General features: G+C 41.9%; 1 protein-coding gene across 1 annotated transcript in view; it reads left to right on the forward strand.

Moving 5' to 3' along the window:
* The window catches only part of dst (dystonin), a 219,658-nt gene that overhangs the window by 107,648 nt on the left and 91,672 nt on the right, over window positions 1-20,338 (forward strand). The window contains exons 7-24 of the mRNA XM_029765353.1: window positions 7,155-7,321; window positions 10,507-10,619; window positions 10,968-11,074; window positions 12,640-12,759; window positions 13,247-13,342; window positions 13,457-13,584; window positions 15,144-15,237; window positions 15,419-15,573; window positions 15,775-16,228; window positions 16,428-16,556; window positions 16,709-16,780; window positions 16,896-17,057; window positions 17,831-17,935; window positions 18,207-18,302; window positions 18,395-18,520; window positions 18,968-19,120; window positions 19,391-19,672; window positions 19,960-20,143. Coding sequence (XP_029621213.1) covers window positions 7,155-7,321; window positions 10,507-10,619; window positions 10,968-11,074; window positions 12,640-12,759; window positions 13,247-13,342; window positions 13,457-13,584; window positions 15,144-15,237; window positions 15,419-15,573; window positions 15,775-16,228; window positions 16,428-16,556; window positions 16,709-16,780; window positions 16,896-17,057; window positions 17,831-17,935; window positions 18,207-18,302; window positions 18,395-18,520; window positions 18,968-19,120; window positions 19,391-19,672; window positions 19,960-20,143 — 2,743 coding nt within the window. The remainder of the gene's footprint in view (window positions 1-7,154; window positions 7,322-10,506; window positions 10,620-10,967; window positions 11,075-12,639; window positions 12,760-13,246; window positions 13,343-13,456; window positions 13,585-15,143; window positions 15,238-15,418; window positions 15,574-15,774; window positions 16,229-16,427; window positions 16,557-16,708; window positions 16,781-16,895; window positions 17,058-17,830; window positions 17,936-18,206; window positions 18,303-18,394; window positions 18,521-18,967; window positions 19,121-19,390; window positions 19,673-19,959; window positions 20,144-20,338) is intronic.

Genomic DNA, 20,338 nt, shown 5'->3' on the forward strand with positions numbered 1-20,338 from the left:
TGGAGGAAAAAGGGGGAGGCTTGCAAGCCGAAGAACACCTTCCCAACCGTGAAGCATGGGGGTGGCAGCATCATGTTGTGGGGGTGCTTTGCTACAGAAGGGACTGGTGCACTTCACAAAATAGATGGCATCATGAGGAAAGAAAATGATGTGGATATGTTGAAGCAACATCTCAAGACATCAGTCAGGAAGTTAAAGCTTGGTTGCAAATGGGTCTTCCAAATGAACAATGACCCCAAGCATACTTCCAAAGTTGTGGCAAAATTGCTTAAAGACAACAAAGTCAAGGTATTGGAGTGGCCATCACAAAGCTCTGACCTCAATCCCATAGAAAATTTGTGGGCAGAACTGAAAAAGCGTGTGTGAGTAAGGAGGCCTACAAACCTGACTCAGTTCCATCAACTCTGTCAGGAGGAATGGGCCAAAATTCACCCAACTTATTGTGGGAAGCTTGTGGAAGGCTACCCGAAACGTTTGACCCAAGTTAAACAATTTAAAGGCAATGCTACCAAATACTAATTGAGTGTATGTAAACTTCTGACCCACTGGGAATGTGATGAAAGAAATAAAAGCTGAAACAAATCATTCTCTCTACTCTCTCTCTAAACTGAGTTTAAATGTATTTGGCTGAGGTGTATGTAAACTTCCGACTTCAACTGTAAATATCGCTCCCAGTGGTGATCATAGCTCAGAGCGCTTATATTCTTTATCTGACAGTTCTAATCACGTCTGGCTCTTTGTGAACGAGTGGAATCATGAAGAGTGGCTTGTTCTTATGTTCGCCTGCATCCCCTTGATTTTTTGCTTTTTTAGCAGCACATTCACCATTCTACCAACTACCCCAGCTCACTGTCGGCTCAATAGGCAACTTGAGACGCTGACAGTGTGTTTGCGAGATGCCGGACAAAAGGCAGTTTTAAAACCGTCCCCTGACTCCTGCCATGTCTACAGACATCCCCCCCAAAAATAAAAAATTATTTGTAGTGAATGAGTGCACAACTGGTAAATAGTCGCTCATACTGTAGATATGTCAGTCAGGTGGCTAGCTGCCGGCAGAGACTTCTATTGCATAACGTTGAAGGGCTCTAGCTTGTATTTCTTAGCCAGTTAGAAGGCTGAAGGAAGAAGCTAACGTTAAACGGAGTGGCAGCGAAAAATATGCTACATAGAAAAAGAGAGTAGGCTACTGAGACAGACAGTGATTTGGTCATGTGGCGCTCAGTGGTGAGGCTGAGGGAGGAAGAAGCAGAGGAGACAGCGAGAGAAAGGATGCAAGCAGAGAGAGAGGCTTGCACTGTAGTTCCCAAAATTGGGGCCAGGGCCCCATGTGGGGTCCCCTGAGAAATCTGTACTAATCTTATCAAACAAAAAGAGATGTTTCAATATGAACATCTCCACATGGCCTATCTTCCTTGTAGGCTGACATTAAAATGCTATCAACATGTAAACAATACAGTTAAAAAAAATGTCATATGTTTTACTTTCGTCGCTGATTCTACTTGTCAGTGTGAATCATTTCTCATATTTCCCTCCTTTCAGGGGTAGGTAGCCTAGTGGTTAGAGCGTTGGGCCAGTAACTGAAAGGTTGCTGGATCAAATCCCTGAGCTCACAAGGTAAAAATCTGTCTTTCTGCTCCTGAGCAAGGCAGTAAACCCACTGTTCCCCGGGCGCGGTGGATATCGATTATGTCAGCCCCACTCACCTCTCTGATTCCTGCTCAGCAGGAAATGCAAACTTGTAGTGTATTTGAGGTTTAAAAAGTTTCTGAAGTTTTGTCATTTCCACTTTGAAATTTCAGACTTGATTTGCCCTAACGAAAAATGTATAAGCCCCTACTAAAATGTAAATGAATGATAATCCAGATAATAATTTGCATTTCCTGCAGCTGCAGGATTATTTTCCTGCTGTAGCAACTTGGCTCAAATTAAGATCCTACATCTGTACAGATGCTTTCGTATGTTTTCATTATTCTGTGAAGTGTTGTTCCATTGCAGTGGTGTTGCATGGAGACAGTGTTTGAGTTGATGTGTGATTTGGCTTCACGCCACTATCTTTCCCTATACTGTACTGGCAGACTGCTAACCGCCATTTGCTCTCTAAAACCATTCAGAAGACAACTATATTTACACTATGACATCGTGGAAGAATCCCTTTGAGTAAAATAACAGCATAACTGGCATCATCACATGCTGTGATGTAGAGCTGTAATATACACTGTACATCCTACAGAGCCACAACACATGGACACAGAGATAATTACAAAGCTCTATGTAGTTAACTAACTTGTTTCTCTTCACAAGATATTTCCCGCAGCAGTGTTTCTGGTGAGCCTCGCCTCAGCTCGAGTTTGGCTACTAGGGTTCTACCACTTATGTCAAACCAGGTTCTAAACTGGTTTGATACAGGTTTTATGGAAAAATCATGCATCTTTTATTTATGTATACAATGTGTTTGCTGTCAAATTATTGGATTTTAGCGGTGTAGTTTACTTCAGTGATAAACAGCTGGCATTTGGAAAGGTTATTTGTTCTTTGATTCTTCTTGAAATGTTGATGTTATGATTACTGAGGTCCATGCAACTCGCCCACTCCTTACTTCTCAGACACAGCTTATATCAATGTCTATCGTTTGCTACTCAATTTCCCAGTTTTCATATTCGAAAGGAAAATATCCCACGGCGCACCACCACCCCTCCCACACGCACACCAAAAAAAGGTGTGTGATAGGTATTTGACTCACCTAGCTATCTTAAGATGAATACACTAACTGTAAGTCTATCTTGATAAGAGTGTCTGTCTGCTGAATGACTAAAATGTACATGTAAGTCCCAAAGGAAGCATCTTATTGCGGCGAGACCACTATTTTCCATGACGTAATTCTAAATATACGAAAGTGTAACAACCTTGTGTTCATGTTGGTCATTTGAGCAATTTACAATTTTTGTCCTCATCAAACTACACACAGTTTTTTTTTGTTACAATTATTTTATTTAACTAGGCAAGTCAATTCCCCATAATGACAAAGCGAAAATAAATGTATTACAAATAAAAAACAGAAATACCTTATTTACATAAGTATTCAGACCCTTTGCTATGAGACTCGAAATTGAGCTCAGGTGCATCCTGTTTCCATTAATCATCCTTGAGATGTTTCATACAACTTGATTGGAGTCCACCTGGGGTAAATTCAATTGATTGGACATGATTTGGAAAGGCACACACCTGTCTATATAAGGTCCTACAGTTGACAGGACATGTCAGAGCAAAAACCAAGCCATGAGGTCGAAGGAATTGTCCGTAGAGCTCCAATTCAGGATTGTGTCGAGGCACAGATCTGGGGAAAGTAACCAAAACAAAAGTAACCAAAACATTTCTGCAGCATTGAAGGTCCCCAAGAACACAGTGTCCTCCATCATTCTTAAATGGAAGAAGTTTGGAACCACCAAGACTCTTCTTAGAGCTGGCTGTCCGGCCAAACTGAGCAATCGGGGGAGAAGGGCCTTGGTCAGGGAGGTGACCAAGAACCTGATGGTCACTCTGACAGAGCTCCAGAGTTCCTCTGTGGAGATGGGAGAACCTTCCAGAAGGACAACCATCTCTGCATCACTCCACCAATAAGGCTTTTATGGTAGAGTGGCCAGACGGAAGCCACTCCTCAGTAAAAGGCACATGACAGCCCGCTTAGAGTTTGCCAAAAGTCACCTAAAGACTCTCAGACCATGAGAAACAAGATTCTCTGGTCTGACAAAACCAAGATTGAACCCTTTGGCCTGAATGCCAAGCCTCACATCTGGAGGAAACCTGCCACCATCCCTATGGTGAAGCATGGTGGCTGCAGAATCATGCTGTGGGGATGTTTTTCAGCGGCAGGGACTGGGTGACTTGTCAGGCTCGAGGGAAAAATGAACAGAGCAAAGTACAGAGAGATCCTTGATGAAAACCTGCTCCAGAAAGCTCAGGACCTCAGACAGGGGCGAAGGTTCACCTTCCAACAGGACAATGACCCTAAGCACACAGCCAAGACTGCGCAGGAGTGGCTTCGGGACAAGTCGCTGAATGTCCTTGAGTGGCCCAGCCAGGGCCCGGACTTGAACCCAATCGAAGATCTCTGGAGAGACCTGAAAATATCTGTGCATCGACGCTCCCCATCCAACCTGACAGAGCGTGAGAGGATCTGCGAACAAGAATAGGAGAAACTCCCCAAATACAGGTGTGCCAAGCTCCTGGCATCATACCCAAGAAGACCCAAAGCTGTAATCACTGCCAAAGGTGCTTTAACAAGGTACTGAGTAAAGGGGTTTGAATACATATATAAATGTGATATTTCATTTTTATTTTATTTTTTACTTTTGAAAATAAAAATAAAAAACTGGTTTTGCTTCATCATTATGGGGTATTGTGTGTAGATTGATGAGTGGGACTAACAATTGAATCCATTTTAGAATAAAAATATATCGTAACAAAATGTGGAAAAAGTCAAATGCTCTGAATACTTTCCAAATGCAGTGAATATTATCATTTTAGCTGTAGGGGGTGCGTACTGGCGGTAGAGAAGTTAGGCGCAGGAGAGAAAAAACAGATTTATAACGGCGCAGTTTAATAAATAAAACCACCGTAAACAGAACAATAAATCAATGGATAAACAAAACCCGTTACACACCAGCATAACGTGCACAAGCACAACAATAAACAATTCCGGACAAGGACATGGGGGAACAGAGGGTTAAATACACAACATGTAATGATGGAATTGAAACCAGGTGTGTGTGAAGACAAGACAAAACAAATGGAAAATGAGAAGTGGATCAATGATGGCTAGAAGACCGGCGACGCCGACCGCCGAACACCGCCCGAACAAGGAGAGGAAACAACTTTCGGCAGAAGTCGTGACATTAGCATGCCCCCAAATCTACTGAACGAGACTGCTACAATATCTCACATTATCAAATCACATTTTATTTGATTTATACAGCAGGTTTGGACCTTACCATGAAATGCTTACTTACAAGCCCTTAACCAACAATGCCATTTTAAGAAAAATAACAGTTAAGAAAATATTTACTAAATAAACTCAAGTAAAAAAAGTAACACAATAAAATAACAATGACGAGGCTATATACAGGGGGTACCGGTACCGAGTCAATGTGGCACAGGTTAGTCAAGGTAATTGAGGTAATATGCACTTGTAGGTAGGGGTAAAGTGACGATGCATAGATGATAAACAGTGAGTAGCAGCAGTGTAAAAAAAGGGGGGGGGGTCAATGCAAATAGTCCTGGTAGCCATTTGATTAACTGTTCAGAAATCTTATGGCTTGGGTTTAGAAGCTGTTAAGGAGCCTTTTGGACCTATGCTTGGCGCTCCGCTACCGCTTGCCGTGCGGTAGCACAGAGAACAGTCTATGACTATGGTGGCTGGAGTCTTTGACAATTGTTAGGGCCTTCCTCTGACACTGCCTGGTGTAGAGGTCCTGGATGCCAGGAAGCTTTGCCCCAGTGATGTACTAAGTCGTACAGACTACCCTCTGAGGTGCCTTGCGGTCGGATGCCAGTTGTTGTCCTGGCACCACACTGCCAGGTGTCTGACCTCTTCCATATAGACTGTCTCATCATTGTTAGTGATCAGGCCTACCACCATTGTGTCATCGGCAAACTTAATGATGGTGTTGGAGTCGTGCTTGGCCACGAATTTGTGGGTGAACAGGGAGTACAGGAGGGGACTAAGCATGCACCCCTGTGGGGCCACCGTTTTGAGGATCAGCGTGTGTTGTTGCCTAATCTTACCACCTGGGGGCGGCCCGTCAGGAAGTCCAGGGTCCAGATGCAGAGGGAGATGTTCAGTCCCAGGGTCCGTAGCTTAGTGATGAGCTTTGAGGGCACTATGGTGTTGAACGCTGAGTTGTAGTTAATGAACAGCATTCTCACATAGGTGTTTTGTCCAGGTGGGAAAGAGCAGTGTGGAGTGCAGTAGGTATTGCGTGATCTGTGGATCTGTTTGGGCGTTATGTAAATTTGAGTGGGTCTAGGGTTTCTGTGATGATGGTGTTGATGTGAGCCATGACCAACCTTTCAAAGCTCTACATGGCTAGAAACGTGAGTGCTACGGGTCGGTAGTCATTTAGGCAGGTTACCTTGGCGTTCTTGGACACAGGGACTATGTTGGTCTGTTTGAAACATGTAGGTATTACCTACCCGGTCAGGGATAGGGGGAAAATATCAGTGAAGACACTTGCCAGTTGGTCAGCGCATGCTCTGAGTACACGTCCTGGAAAACCGCCTTGCGAATGTTGACCTGTTTAAAGGACTCATCATCATTTCTCTCAACCTTAGTTTCAATGTCCGTCTTTTCTAGCTCATCCACCAGATTGTGAAAGTGTTACTAGGACAACACAGCAGGAGTGGTTCAAAGGTCACTTCCTGTTGTCAAGATCAGAGGTGATCATGTTGTTCTTCCAGCTCCAGATACATGGAATTGCTACCGGATGTCAACTGAGTTGAAGCAACAGGGGAATGTGTTTGGTTTGAGGTCATCACACTCTTTAACATGTGCCAACGAATGGCTTATTTATTAGCCAGCTGTATGTCGACACTGCCAATTTTACATTTTACAACCAAATAAGGAAATATGGAGGTGTCTGTCTTGAATTTGGTGCAGACAATTATCATGTGTTTTTATTCATTCAGCACATGATTATGTGTGTTAGGAAATTGATGTTGTTATTAGTTATTCTATGTGTGACTCTAGAAATGCTGTTCCTGACATCTGAAAAATGTCCCTGAAGTATTATTTGGTCTGTCTCACCCATATGTTTGATGGTAATTTAGGCGTTTGATGGTACAGATGTAGGATCTTCATTTGATCACCCTGTTGCAGGAGAACTTTCCATCAATGCAGGAAATGTAAAACGTGTAGTTTATTTGAGGTTTAACAAAGGCTTCTGAAGTTTGTTATTTCCACTTATAAATTTGAGATTTGATTTTCCCTTACAAAAAATCGAACAACCCTTTCAAAAACTTCCGTTAATTATAATCCACATAATAATTCACATTTCCTGTTCCTGCTGTAGCAAACTGGCTCAAATTAAGATCCTACATCTGTGATGTAGGTGTAATGACACTAACAGCTGTATTAACTTGTTTATGTTGTTCCTCTCCAGATCTCGGAGATCCATGTTTGCGGGGAGTCGGAGGACATGACAGCCAAGGAGCGTCTGCTGATGTGGTCCCAGCAGATGACTGAGGGCTACGTGGGCGTACGCTGTGACAACTTCACCTCCTCCTGGAGGGATGGGAGGCTTTTCAACGCCATCATTCACAAATACAGGTAACGCCATCATTCACAAATACAGGTAACACCATCATTCACAAATGCAGGTAACGCCATCATTCACAAATACAGGTAACACCATCATTCACAAATACAGGTAACACCATCATTCACAAATACAGGTAACGCCATCATTCACAAATACAGGTAACGCCATCATTCACAAATACAGGTAACGCCATCATTCACAAATACAGGTAACGCCATCATTCACAAATACAGGTAACGCCATCATTCACAAATACAGGTAACGCCATCATTCACAAATACAGGTAACGCCATCATTCACAAATACAGGTAACGCCATCATTCACAAATACAGGTAACGCCATCATTCACAAATACAGGTAACGCCATCATTCACAAATACAGGTAACGCCATCATTCACAAATACAGGTAACGCCATCATTCACAAATACAGGTAACACCATTATTCACAAATACAGGTAACACCATCATTCACAAATACAGGTAACACCATCATTCACAAATACAGGTAACACTTGAGGTACAGAACCTGTATCTGAAAAGAGACCCCTGTATCACCAATCTCTATATTTTATTTGAAAAAGAAATTCCAGCACAGTGACCTTGAATGCTCTACAATGCTTTTTTAATGGATATTAAAAACAATTTTGTCTTTCATTAGGGTTTAACTGTAATATCACTTTAGGAGTATATTCCCAGTGTATAACAAAAACAATATACATAACAACGTAACTATTTTCCTCCTCTGTTGACTTGCTGTGTCTTGCTGTGTCTTGCTGAATCATGTCTGCGGTTCACCACCACATTTTGAATCTTGGACCTCATCATTCCAATGAGGCAGCACTTAGTGGTTTTGACTAGTCATTAGGAGGCTGTTGGCTTTTCAGTTAGACAGTATCAGATTGCAGTATGACCCAGTACACTCTACGTCAGTGTTTCACAACCCTGGTCCTCCAGTACCCCCAACAGTACACATTTCTGTTGTAGCCCTGTACAAACACACCTCATTCAACTCATTGATAGCTTGATGATTAGTTGACAAGTTAAATCAGGTGTGCTTGTCCAGGGTCACAATAAAAATGTGTACTATTGGAGGTACTGGAAGACCAGGGATTAGAAATACTGCTCTACCTTGTTGGACTGACCTAAAATGAGATTAACTAGACTGACTAGTAGATAGAGACGTATTTCTCCTTTTTCTCTCCCTTTTGTTTGTTATGGTCAATGTCACAAAATTATTTGCTGTCCAATCATTCTTAAGTTCAATGGACACAAGTTATTGATGTATGTGTGGGTCATTTGGAACTGTTTTACTTAACCATTGACCTATGTTGGGCTGGCCTGACTGTCCTTGTCTCTTGAGCAAAAACAGATTTATTTCACTGGAAAGTCTGGGACTGCACTGCGTCCCTAGGCATTTACTCTGTAGTTAGCTTTCAGGCATATATTACATTATGTTACAGGCTTATATTACATTATGTTACAGGCTTATATTACATTATGTTACAGGTTTATATTACATTATGTTACAGGCTTATATTACATTATGTTACAGGTTTATATTACATTATGTTACAGGCTTATATTACATTATGTTACAGGTTTATATTACATTATTTTGCAGGCTTATATTACATTATGTTACAGGCTTATTACATTATGTTACAGGCTTATATTGCATTATGTTACAGGCTTATTACATTATGTTACAGGCTTATATTGCATTATATTACAGGCTTATATGTCACGTCCTGACCAGTATAAGGGTTATTTGTTATTGTAGTTTGGTCAGGACGTGGCAGAGGGTATTTTGTTTATGTGGTTCGGGGTGGTGATTTATTTAGTAGGGTGTTGGTTTAGTTAGTTCCGGGATTTGGGGGTTATGTTCTAGGTTTGTATTTCTATGTGGTCTCTAGTCTTTTGTATTTCTATGTCTAGTTTATTGGGGTTGGACTCTCAATTGGAGGCAGGTGTTTTCTAGTTGCCTCTGATTGAGAGTCCTATATATGGGTATGTGTTTGGTTAAGTGTTGCTGGGAGATTGTTTCTTGTTTTGCCTGTGTGAGCCTGACAAGACTGTTTTGTTGTTCGTGAGTTCTTCATTTTGTTATTTTAGTGTTCTCTTGATTTAAAATAAATTAACAAGATGAGCATCCACATTCCTGCTGCGTTTTGGTCCTCTATCCCCGACGACAACCGTTACATTATATTTCATTATGTTACAGGCTTATATTACATTTGCTAGTCATCACACTAAAACTTTCCCCCAAACAATAATGTTTGTTCCTTGCTAATTACCGTAATTTCCGGACTATTAAGCGCACCTGAATATAAACCGCACCCACTGAATTTAATTAAAAAAAATATTTTGAACATAAATAAGCCGCACATGTCTATAAGCCGCAGGTGCCTACCGGTACATTGAAACAAATGAACTTTACACAGGCTTTAACGAAACACGGCTTGTAACAAAAATAAATAGGCTTTAACGAAACACGGCTTGTAACAAAAATAATTAGGCTTTAACGAAGCACGGCTTGTAACAAAATAAATAGGCTTTAACGAAACATGGCTTGTAACAAAAATAAATAGGCTTTAACGAAACACGGCTTGTAACAAAAAATAAAAAATTAGCAGTAAACAGTAGCCTACCAAGAAAGTCATTGGTCACTATCTTCCTCCTCCTGTGCACTGAAACCATCTCCTTCGGTGTCGGAGTTGAATAGCCTCAGAATTGCTTCATCCGATATTGGATCGTTTTCATTGTCGCTCTCGTCACTTTCATCCGGAGGCAAATCCCCCGCTGAGCCCTCTTCAACACGCAGCAGTCCAGCCTTTCGAAAACCGTTGATGATAGTGGATTTTTTGACAATGCTCCACGCTGTCAGGACCCACAAATTTGAAAGCGGGAAAAATCCATATATTAGCCGCGTCATTGTTTAAGCTGCGAAGTTCAAAGCGTGGGAAAAAAGTTGCAGCTTATAGTCCGGAATTTACGGTAAACAAAACTATTCAAGAAGTATAGTGTGTGCTGAAACCGCTGAAATAACCGAAAACATAACAATGCAAACCACCCTAAATGATTATTTTCCAAAATAATAAATTTGTACCCTGTCTCTTCATATGAACATTTCATAAATCAGAAAGCAGTCAATCTTAATGAGCTTCAACTGGTATTTTCTCTTCCATTGCAGGCCTGACCTGGTGGATATGGCCAGAGTGTCGGGCCAGACTAGCCGGTCAAACTTAGAACAGGCCTTTAGTGTGGCTGAACGGCTTGGGGTGGCCAGACTACTGGACCCTGAGGGTGAGTTATTCTGTTTATCCACATGCTTTTCTCTAATGGTTTGTTTGACACATCAGGTAAACATTCTCTAAGCCATTGACACATCTCTGCTACTGTAAATCAGCTGGAAGAAATGCAATGCATTATTACCAGAGGGAGGAGATGTCTTCTAAGCACAGCTTAACTTACTGTTATTTGTTTCATTATATGGACAATGCTTCATTAAATAAAAAAGACACCACACGTATATGGGATACATGAGATTCAAATCAAACATTGTATTCATTATGATTATAAACACTCCCATAAATCATGTACCTTACGACGATCACGTTGTGTATTGGGTCTTATTTCACCTTTTCTCACCAGACGTGGATGTGCAGACTCCTGATGAGAAGTCAGTCATCACGTACGTCTCCACTCTGTATGATGTCTTCCCTAAAGTACCTGATGGTGTTGACGGTATCAATGCAAATGTAAGTACATGATGAACAGATTATTGTGCGGTGCACTTAAATGTCCTACGTGAGTAGAGTTGAGAAGAGCATTTTATATTTCAAATACTGTATGATGAAGGCAAAATCAACATCTCAATACAAAGCAACAATGTCCTATTGTCAACATGGGCTGACTTCTATCTTTGTAACCATTGACTGCAGTCTCTATGCTGTCCTCTTGAATTTGATTATCACCATGATTATCACCATGGGACTTCACCACTGGATGTAATGTAAATGTAAATGGATGTAAATGTAATGTAAATGTAAATGTAATGTAAATGGATGTAAATGTAAATGTAAATGGATGTAAATGTAAATGTAAATGGATGTACAGTATATTTCACACTTACATCCTTTGGATTCACACCAGTTATAAATCTTTTGTCATAACTTTGACATACATTCATTTATTTATATATTTTTATTTTGGGGTACCTTTTATACCCCTTTTTCTCCCCAATTTTGTGATATCTAATTGGTAGTTACAGTCTTGTCCCATCGCTGCTTCTTGACACGCTGCTCGCTTAACCCGGAAGCGTGCATGCGCCTGGCCGCCACAAGGAGTCCCAGCCGGCCAAACCCTCCCCTAACCCGGACAACGCTGGGCCAATTGTGCGCCGTCTCATGGGTCTCGCAGTCGCGGCCGGCTGTGACACAGCCCGGGATCAAACCCGGATCTATAGTGACGCCTCTAGCACCGCTATGCAGTGCCTTAAACCGCTGCGCCGCTCGGGAGGCCTGGCATACATTCTTGACTTTATTCTTGATTTGGTTCTCGACTGTGATTCTTGATTTATGGTTGTGATTGGGCACGGATGTTATATAATATGCATTCCATTGCATCACTCATAGGTTTAAGAGAAGGCATTTTATTCCATCTGGCTTTGTTGAGGCAAAAAAGTCTGAAAGCTTGAGCTGGATGCTTAAAGGGAGTATTTTGGTGCTGGAACCCCTCCCAGAACATTGTGTAAATGTTGTTTAGAGGCTATGGAAGAATGCTAAACTGTGTGTACTCTAGTAACCACAGCAGAGAACCTTAACTGCAGATGTAGGATCTTAATTTGAGCCAGTTTGCTACAGCAGGAAAATCCTGCAGCCACAGTAAATGTGAATTATTATGTGGATTATAATTAATGGACATTTTTGTAGGGGTCAATACATTTTTCCTAAGCAAAAATCAAGTATGAAATTTCAAAGTGGAAATTTCAAATTTCAGAAGCATTATTAAACCTCAAATACACTACATGTTTTAAGTTCTCCTGCAACAGGTTGATCAAATTAAGTTCCTACATCTGTACTTCTTGTTGTAGATTAGTTTGTATAGCACCAACTATTTAAAGCAAAATTATGACAAGCTGTTGTTTTGCACATTGTACAATGACAATATTTGCAGATGCCCTATAGATCTAATATGTATTGCTTGAACAACACGATACTCTCTACACCAAGAACTGGTCCATTTAGAAAATGCACCTATTCCTGCATGAGCCAATGTAAGTATGAAAAGTGATATGTTTAAAATCCAATTTTTTTCTTGACAGGATGTTGATATAAAATGGGTAGAGTACCAGAACATGGTGAATTACCTGAGCCAGTGGCTCAAACACAATGTGGCAGTGATGTCAGACAGAGCGTTCCCTAACAACCCAGTGGAACTCAAGGTAAAGCAAAAATACAATTTGATTACCAATCAAATGCAGCTTGAATTTTCAGCCATATTGAATGGTAGAAAGAGCCCTAGTTTGATCAAGAATGAACCTCCAAATAGCATCCAATGTGTGAAGTGTTTGTCTGGTTGGCTTTCAGTCAGTTGGATATCAGTTTATAGTGCTTGGCCCTGAAAGCCCGAGGCTAAGAACCCAAGCTCTCTGAGGCTTCAAATGGCCCATAAGTAGCGTCTCTCATGAAATATTAAAGCGATATTGACGGGTATCAGAGAGCTTCTCCGTTTACTTCAACTAGTCCACAGCTGCTAAGACTACAGGAGCTCTGTGTGATACAGCCATTTCAAAGCAGACAAGTGTGAGTATACACACTGAGATTAGATGAATTTCTAATAACTTGTTCAAAATGTATTGATTCTATATTTCTTTGATATTTTTCTATGTTAACATTGAACACATGTTTTATTTCTTTTATTTTTTACAGGCACTTTATACACAGTACTTGCAGTTTAAAGAGAATGAAATCCCACTGAAAGAAACCGAGAAGAGCAAAATCAAGCATCTGTACAAAATGCTGGAGGTATGCTACCGCGACGTACACTCGGCTGTTCTTTAGAGCCTGCCAGCTCTTTCTTAACCAGCAGACTACAATGAACTTCACTAAGATGTTGCTGTGCGTGTGTTGGGGGAACAGGTGTGGATCGAGTTTGGTCGTATCCACCTTCCTCAGGGATATCACCCCAACGATGTGGAGAAGGAATGGGGCAAGCTGATCGTGGCCATGCTGGAGAGAGAGAAGAGCCTGAGACCTGAGGTGGACAGGTATGAAGGATCATCCTTCTCATACTGCAGGAGTAACACACACTTCTGTGATTTATAATACTGATCCCGTACTTGCATGACATGCAATAAATCAGAGCTAACTAAGATTGAAGATTTGATCCGATTGCCTGATTGCAATGACTATGCAAAACGGTAATTAATGATTGGTTTCAGTGTCAATGCTGAGTGCTCTTGATTCAAGTCACCCTTTTTATTATTAGACTTTAGTATCATACTTCTGTTTGAGGATGTGCAGTAATTGGATTCTTCCGTGGTTCACTAAATTACATAGTCTTTACGATTTTTACATTTTGTGGTTTGGTTAACTGTAGAGTTCTTCAAACTGAGGTGTTGTAAAATCATGCATCTTTCTCGTATCTCTTTATTTCTAAAATACTGTCATATCTCTTGTCAGGTTTGTAGGCATTAATTGTGGTGTGAGTCCATGCCTAGTTTATCGGCTCAAGCTATTCAGTGATGTTTTTTTTAGGTACTTTTGATTTTAAGTGCTGATGGTGGGTGTGTACCTTATTTTTTGGCAACATCAGTTTGTTTATAAGCTGAAAGTCTGACACAGTCACAGGCAAATATTGTCCTCTTATCATGTCATCTTGCATCTATCATTCCTGGACTGCAGGGACTATTTATGTTTTTGCAACAGCTACTGGGGATCCTAATAAAATACCAAATACCAAATGTTGGAAATGACATGGCTTGTTGATATCTGGTAATGTTGTGTGATATTATGTAGATAATTATTGGCTATGCAGACTAATAGAGGCCCAGTAGTATGTGCCACACACCCTGTTAAATAGAAAAAGGAATGTCTGCATCTCTGGTATGCTCCCAAGTTGATTTATTCAGACACACAAAAAAGACAACGTTTCAATCCAAAATGCCTGATGACTCCTGTTACCATCAGCTGTTACTGTCTGAACCTGTAATGGATTGTGCAAGAATACCATGAGCTTCTATGGCCTAAGGCAAAATATTCTTTATGGGTAGGTTTCTGTACGTGAGGACACGTACAGGCCTATAAAAAAGGGGAGACAAAAACACTCCGTGCCAGGTGGACCTGTGTGTGTGTTGCATATCGTTGGGGCTGAGTCTGTGCTGGAGTTCCTGTCTTAGATGGAAGAGAAATTAGCTAGCTAGTGTGATTCTCTGAGTGGCTCGGTATAGTCCTATATATTCTTCTACCATGCACAGCAACATGGCATATAACATGGGATACAGCAGTGTCTCATCAGTTAGCAACAGCACTCTGACCAGCCTGGGTTCCTCTGAGAACCTCTCAGGACCAGCCATGGAGCCACTGCTCTCCAGCACCTCAGCCTTTCCAGTGTTTCTCAATAACAACTCTTTGTATGGATCAAGGTGAGGTTAACCATTAGAAGTCAGGGCTGTCAGAGCTTTTTCTATTCTTGATTTTCTTTCTGCAGATGCGATTTTCAAGTGGAACTCTGTTGGCACTGCATTGCCACATCTTTTTTGTTTATGTGGTAAAATGACTTCTGTACAATATTAATGTAAATTGACAAAATGTTTTTGTCTTTTAGGCTTGAAATGTTGCAGCAGATTGCCACCAGGGTCCAGCGGGACTGTGTCAATGGAGAGGACAAACTAGCATTAGCAAGAGCAGCTCTGCAATCTGTAAGTACCACATTGGAATGTTTACCACAAAACCTCAGAGTACTCCAGGTCCTGCTTTTACTTATGTTTATTTGTTGAGGCAAATGTTGTGTGTCTTTATTTTTTTATATCAGTATTGTTATTGAACTTTGTAATAGAAAAGTACATCAACAACAGTTTGGACATTTACATTTTTTCTCAGGATGCTAAGAGGCTAGAGTCTGGGGTCCAGTTCCAGAATGAGGCAGAGACCGCTGGGCACCTTCTGGAATGTGAAAACCTGCTGAGACAGCAGGTGGTAGATATCCAGATTCTACTGGATGGGAAGTACTACTACTCCGATCAGCTTGTTCAAAGGTGCAAACTTACTGCTTTTTCTAGATATCACGCAACACATAGACATAAAGGAAACATTTGTTGTGAAATATTGATTGCAACATAGTGTAGGGAATTACACATTTGTTTATGAGAATGATAAGAACCTCATGTAAACTGCTAAATGATAAATCATGAACTATATGAATAAGCATGTCATTGTGTGTTGTGTGTATGATCTAGGGTATCCAAGCTCCGTGACAACCTGCTGGGCCTGAGGGCAGAGTGTTCCTCTGTGTACAGACAAGGACGCTCCCTAACCGCCCAACAGACCACGATGATGATCTCTGGCATCACTCAGAGTCTCAACTCAGGCTTCTCCTCCTCCAACCTCAACTCCAGCCTCACCCCTGGAGGCCTGGAAACCCCTGGTTCCACCTTCACCTCCATCCTTACCCCGGGCCTCACCCCTGCCCTGAGCCCCGCCATGACCCCCGGCGGCATGCAGCCCGGCTCGGTGCAGGCCTACATGGGGGGCGGAGGAGTGGGTATGGCCCCGGGAGACCTCCAGCACCTCAAACAAATGCAGATCCGCAAGCCCCTGTGCAAGTCCTTGCTAGTGGACCCCAACATGACCGAGGATGAGGTCAACATAAACTTTGTGCAGGACCTGATCAACTGGGTGGAGGAGATGCAGGTGAGGACTTAGCGAAGCTCTGGGGTCAGACTGTTGATTTTGTTTCTTTATCCTTATTTATACAGGTTGCCTCATTGAGATAAAAATTATATTTTACAAGAGACCTGTTCACTATAATGTTTGTATAATTCTGTACATTTTTATATTTGCGATTTAGATATTTGAGACCGATTCTGAATTGTTTTGTCTTCCTTTGAAGGTGCAATTGGATCGTGGAGATTGGGGATCTGATTTGCCAAGTGTGGAAACACATTTAGAGAACCACAAAGGGGTTCACAGAGCCATCGAAGAATTTCAAATGAGCCTTAAAGAAGCCAAACTTAGTGAGGTATGTACAAGCAATTGTCAGCCTATTCTGCCAAGTTTTTATTTGGAAAAACTATAAAATATCTCTGTGCATCACATTCAATAGTTTTGCTGCAGTGCTGCAATGTTTTTAAATGTTAAGTAATAAAAACATGGTATGTCTCTTTATATCAGATTCAGATGACCCAAAAACTAAGTTATTCTGAGAAACTGGGAAAATTGGAAACCCAGTATGGGAAGTTACAGGTAAGTATCCTATTAAAATCATTGGCAGTCCTATGTAGTAAAATAATCACTTCACTGCTTAGTTGAATAGCACATGGAGATTCTGACTATTTCCCATGGTTCTGTGCTTCTATAGAACTGTTCGCGGGAGCGTCAGAAGAACCTGGAGAGCCTCCATGACTTTGTTTCGCGGGCCACCATGGAACTCATCTGGCTCAATGAGAAAGAGGAGGAGGAGGTCGCTTTCGACTGGAGCGATCTCAACGGCAACATCTCTAAGAAGAGACAGTACCACTCTGTGAGCCCTCCACTGTTCAGCCCATTGTATTTCTATTTCCTTATTTTGTTTCCAGAATATTTGGCTATTCGGGCACAGCTGAGGATAATTCCGTTCATATTCATTATGGTAGATATTTTAGAAGGAAATTATTGTTATAAACGGTCAAGCGAAACCGTAGAGCTATACATTTCTGGCATGGATCCACCATTGGCATGCATAGCCTTTCCACAGAGAATTGGGTTTGACTCTAGACCTAAGGGAATTAACACATTTTCTGTGAGTGAAAGATACCTTGAGGTGATCATATCTCCTAGGGTGATGTGTTTTTTCATGTTTTTGCATGGGTGGAAAGGAATTACAGCGGCTTGTTTTGGGGTTACAGCATACCATTAGAAAATACCACTGAGAGCGTCTATATTACCTTCTATTCAGTTAATCAGTTTGACATCTCTTCAAATTACTTTATTTCCATCTGGCATTTAGAAATGCGTGTACGTGCCCCTGCAAGTCATGGTGATAGAAGAGGGGAGGGGATGGGTCTCAGGTCATGTTTGGAGGCCATGGATAAGTGTGATATATCTCTCTCTCTCTCTCTCTCTCTCTCTCTCTCTCTCTCTCGCTCTCTCTCTCTCTATCTATCTATCTCTTCCACTCTCTCTCTTTCTCACCCCCACTCTCTCTTTCTCTCCCCCCCTCTCTCTATCTATCTCCCCCTCTCTCTCACTCTTTCTCTCCCCCACTCTCTCGCTCTCTCGCTCTCTCTCTACCCCACTCTCTCGCTCTCTCTGTAGGATCTGATGAGAGAGTTGGATGAAAAGGAGGAGGTGATCAAGTCTGTACAGGACAGGGCAGAGAACCTTCTGCAGGAGAACCACCCTGCTAGGTTAACTATTGAAGTAAGCCCCGTCTGTGTTTACAGATGTCCCATAACCACTCCAAAACCATGTCATATAAACTCCTTTTGTGATAAATCCATTAGATTGTATGTCTCAGATAATGTGGTCATTTGTCCATTAAAATATACACATTATTACTCATTTCCAGGTATCAGAACCTGCATAAGTGCTCAACAATATTGTTTATTTAAATTGCTTCAATAACTTGTTCCAAGAAGAACAATATTACAGCATTTTTAATTCTAACATGATTCTATGTGGAATCCTCCAGGCATACAAAGCAGCCATGCAGACCCAGTGGAGTTGGATCCTACAGCTATGCTCTTGTGTGGAGCAGCACCTCAAAGACAACACAGTCTATTTTGAGGTGAGTTAGTTATCTGCTTTCCTCAAACAAATGAACGGAGGCATGCTAGTTGCAAAAAGCTAATCTGATCTTCTTTCTACCCTTCCATACAGTTTTTCAATAATGCCAAAGAGTCCACGGATTACCTGAAGAGCCTGCAAGGTGACATCCAAAGAAAGTATTGCTGTGATCGGACAAGCAGTGTACACAAGCTGGAAGATCACATCCAGGAGTCCATGGTAAGCTGGCAAATAAGAACTGGTTGGTAAACAATCATTAACCAGATTCCCAAACTATGTTGTTAAATCAGTGAAATCAGGGCTCCTGAGTGGTGCAGCGGTCTAAGGCACTGCATCTCAGTGCAAGAGGTGTCACTACAGTCCCTGGTTCGAATCCAGGCTGTATCACATCTGGCTATGATTGGGAGCCTCATAGGGCGGCGCACAATTGGCCCATTGTCGTTCGGGTTTGGCCGGAGTAGGCCGTCATTGTAAATAAAAGGTGAACTTAAAAAAAACAAAGGATCAATCTCAAGGACTGTCATGGTCAGACATGATGGATTCATAGAGCTTCCAAGTGAATACCCCACCACTAAAGATGAACCAACTATCCCTGTGAGTGAATTCAGCTCATACTGAGCTGGTATGGTATCATAATCCCCCTGTGTTTGACTGATGCTGGAACAGGATGAGAAGGAGCAGCTCCTCCAGTACCGCAGCACAGTGGCTGGGTTGGTGGGCAAGGCCAAGGCCATCGTCCAGCTCAAGCCTAGGAACCCAGATACCCCTGTCAGATCCTCCATACCCATCAAAGCCATCTGTGACTACCGACAAATAGAGGTACAATGTCTCTTTTTATAGATATGTAATACCGTCCTTTTTCTGTCTATTCACGTAGTTCATCACATACTTTAAATTGGGTCTTCACACCTGTCTTCTGTAGTAACAAGATATGCATTGAGATCGCTAAGGAACATTTCTGGCCATTTTAAATCGAGGTAGATGTATTTAGATAGCAGATCAAAAGTTTGATACTTTGAGTTGATTTGGATTTCGGAGTGAAATGGTAGAGTCATTTTGATTTGTCATGTCTCACTTCGTCTCTCCTAGATCACCATCTATAAGGATGATGAGTGTGTCCTGGCCAGTAACTCTCACCGGGCCAAGTGGAAGGTGATCAGTCCATCTGGGAACGAGGCTATGGTTCCCTCTGTCTGCTTCACCGTGCCTCCACCCAACAAGGAGGCTGTGGACCAGGCCAGCAGAATTGAGCAGCTGTACCAGAATGTCCTGGCTCTGTGGCACCACTCCCACATAAAAATGAAGAGCGTGGTCTCCTGGCACTACCTGATGGCGGACGTCAGAGCCATCCGCGACTGGAACGTGTCCTCAGTACGTTAACGCCTAACTACTTAGTCTACTTCTCAAGATAAATCCCCATTAGCAACACTTAAACCCTATAATTACAGTGATAGAGGTATAATTACCTGTCATTGTCTCATTTAGGTCTTCACAGAAAAGAGAATGATGTTATTAAAGTCTAATGTTTCTCATATTCACCGACTTGACCTGCAATTTCATCATTATACTGTAGCTGGTGACTAAACCTTTTCATAAAACATTTTGATAAGGTTTTATGGTGTGGGTCTGTCTCATGTGTTTTCCCCTGTTCGCCCCAGATTAAGACCATGTTGCCAGGCGAACACCAGCAGGTCCTTAGCAACCTGCAGTCCCACTTTGAGGACTTCCTGGAGGACAGCAAGGAGTCGGAGGTGTTCACTGTGGCAGACTGTTCCCAGCTAGAAAGGGAGGTGCTGGCCTGCAAGGACTACTACGAGGAGCTGCTCAAGTCTGCAGAGAGAGGCAAGACTAAGCAAAGCTAGTCAGAGAGAGGCAAGACTAAGCAAAGCTAGTCTAGAGAGAGGCAAGACTAAGCAAAGCTAGTCAGAGAGAGGCAAGACTAAGCAAAGCTAGTCTAGAGAGAGGCAAGGCTAAGCAAAGCTAGTGAAGAGAGGCAAGGCTAAGCAAAGCTAGTCAGAGAGAGGCAAGGCTAAGCAA

This window comes from Salmo trutta, chromosome 10, assembly GCF_901001165.1.
Source record: "Salmo trutta chromosome 10, fSalTru1.1, whole genome shotgun sequence".
In the NCBI taxonomy this organism is placed as follows: Eukaryota; Metazoa; Chordata; class Actinopteri; order Salmoniformes; family Salmonidae; genus Salmo; species Salmo trutta.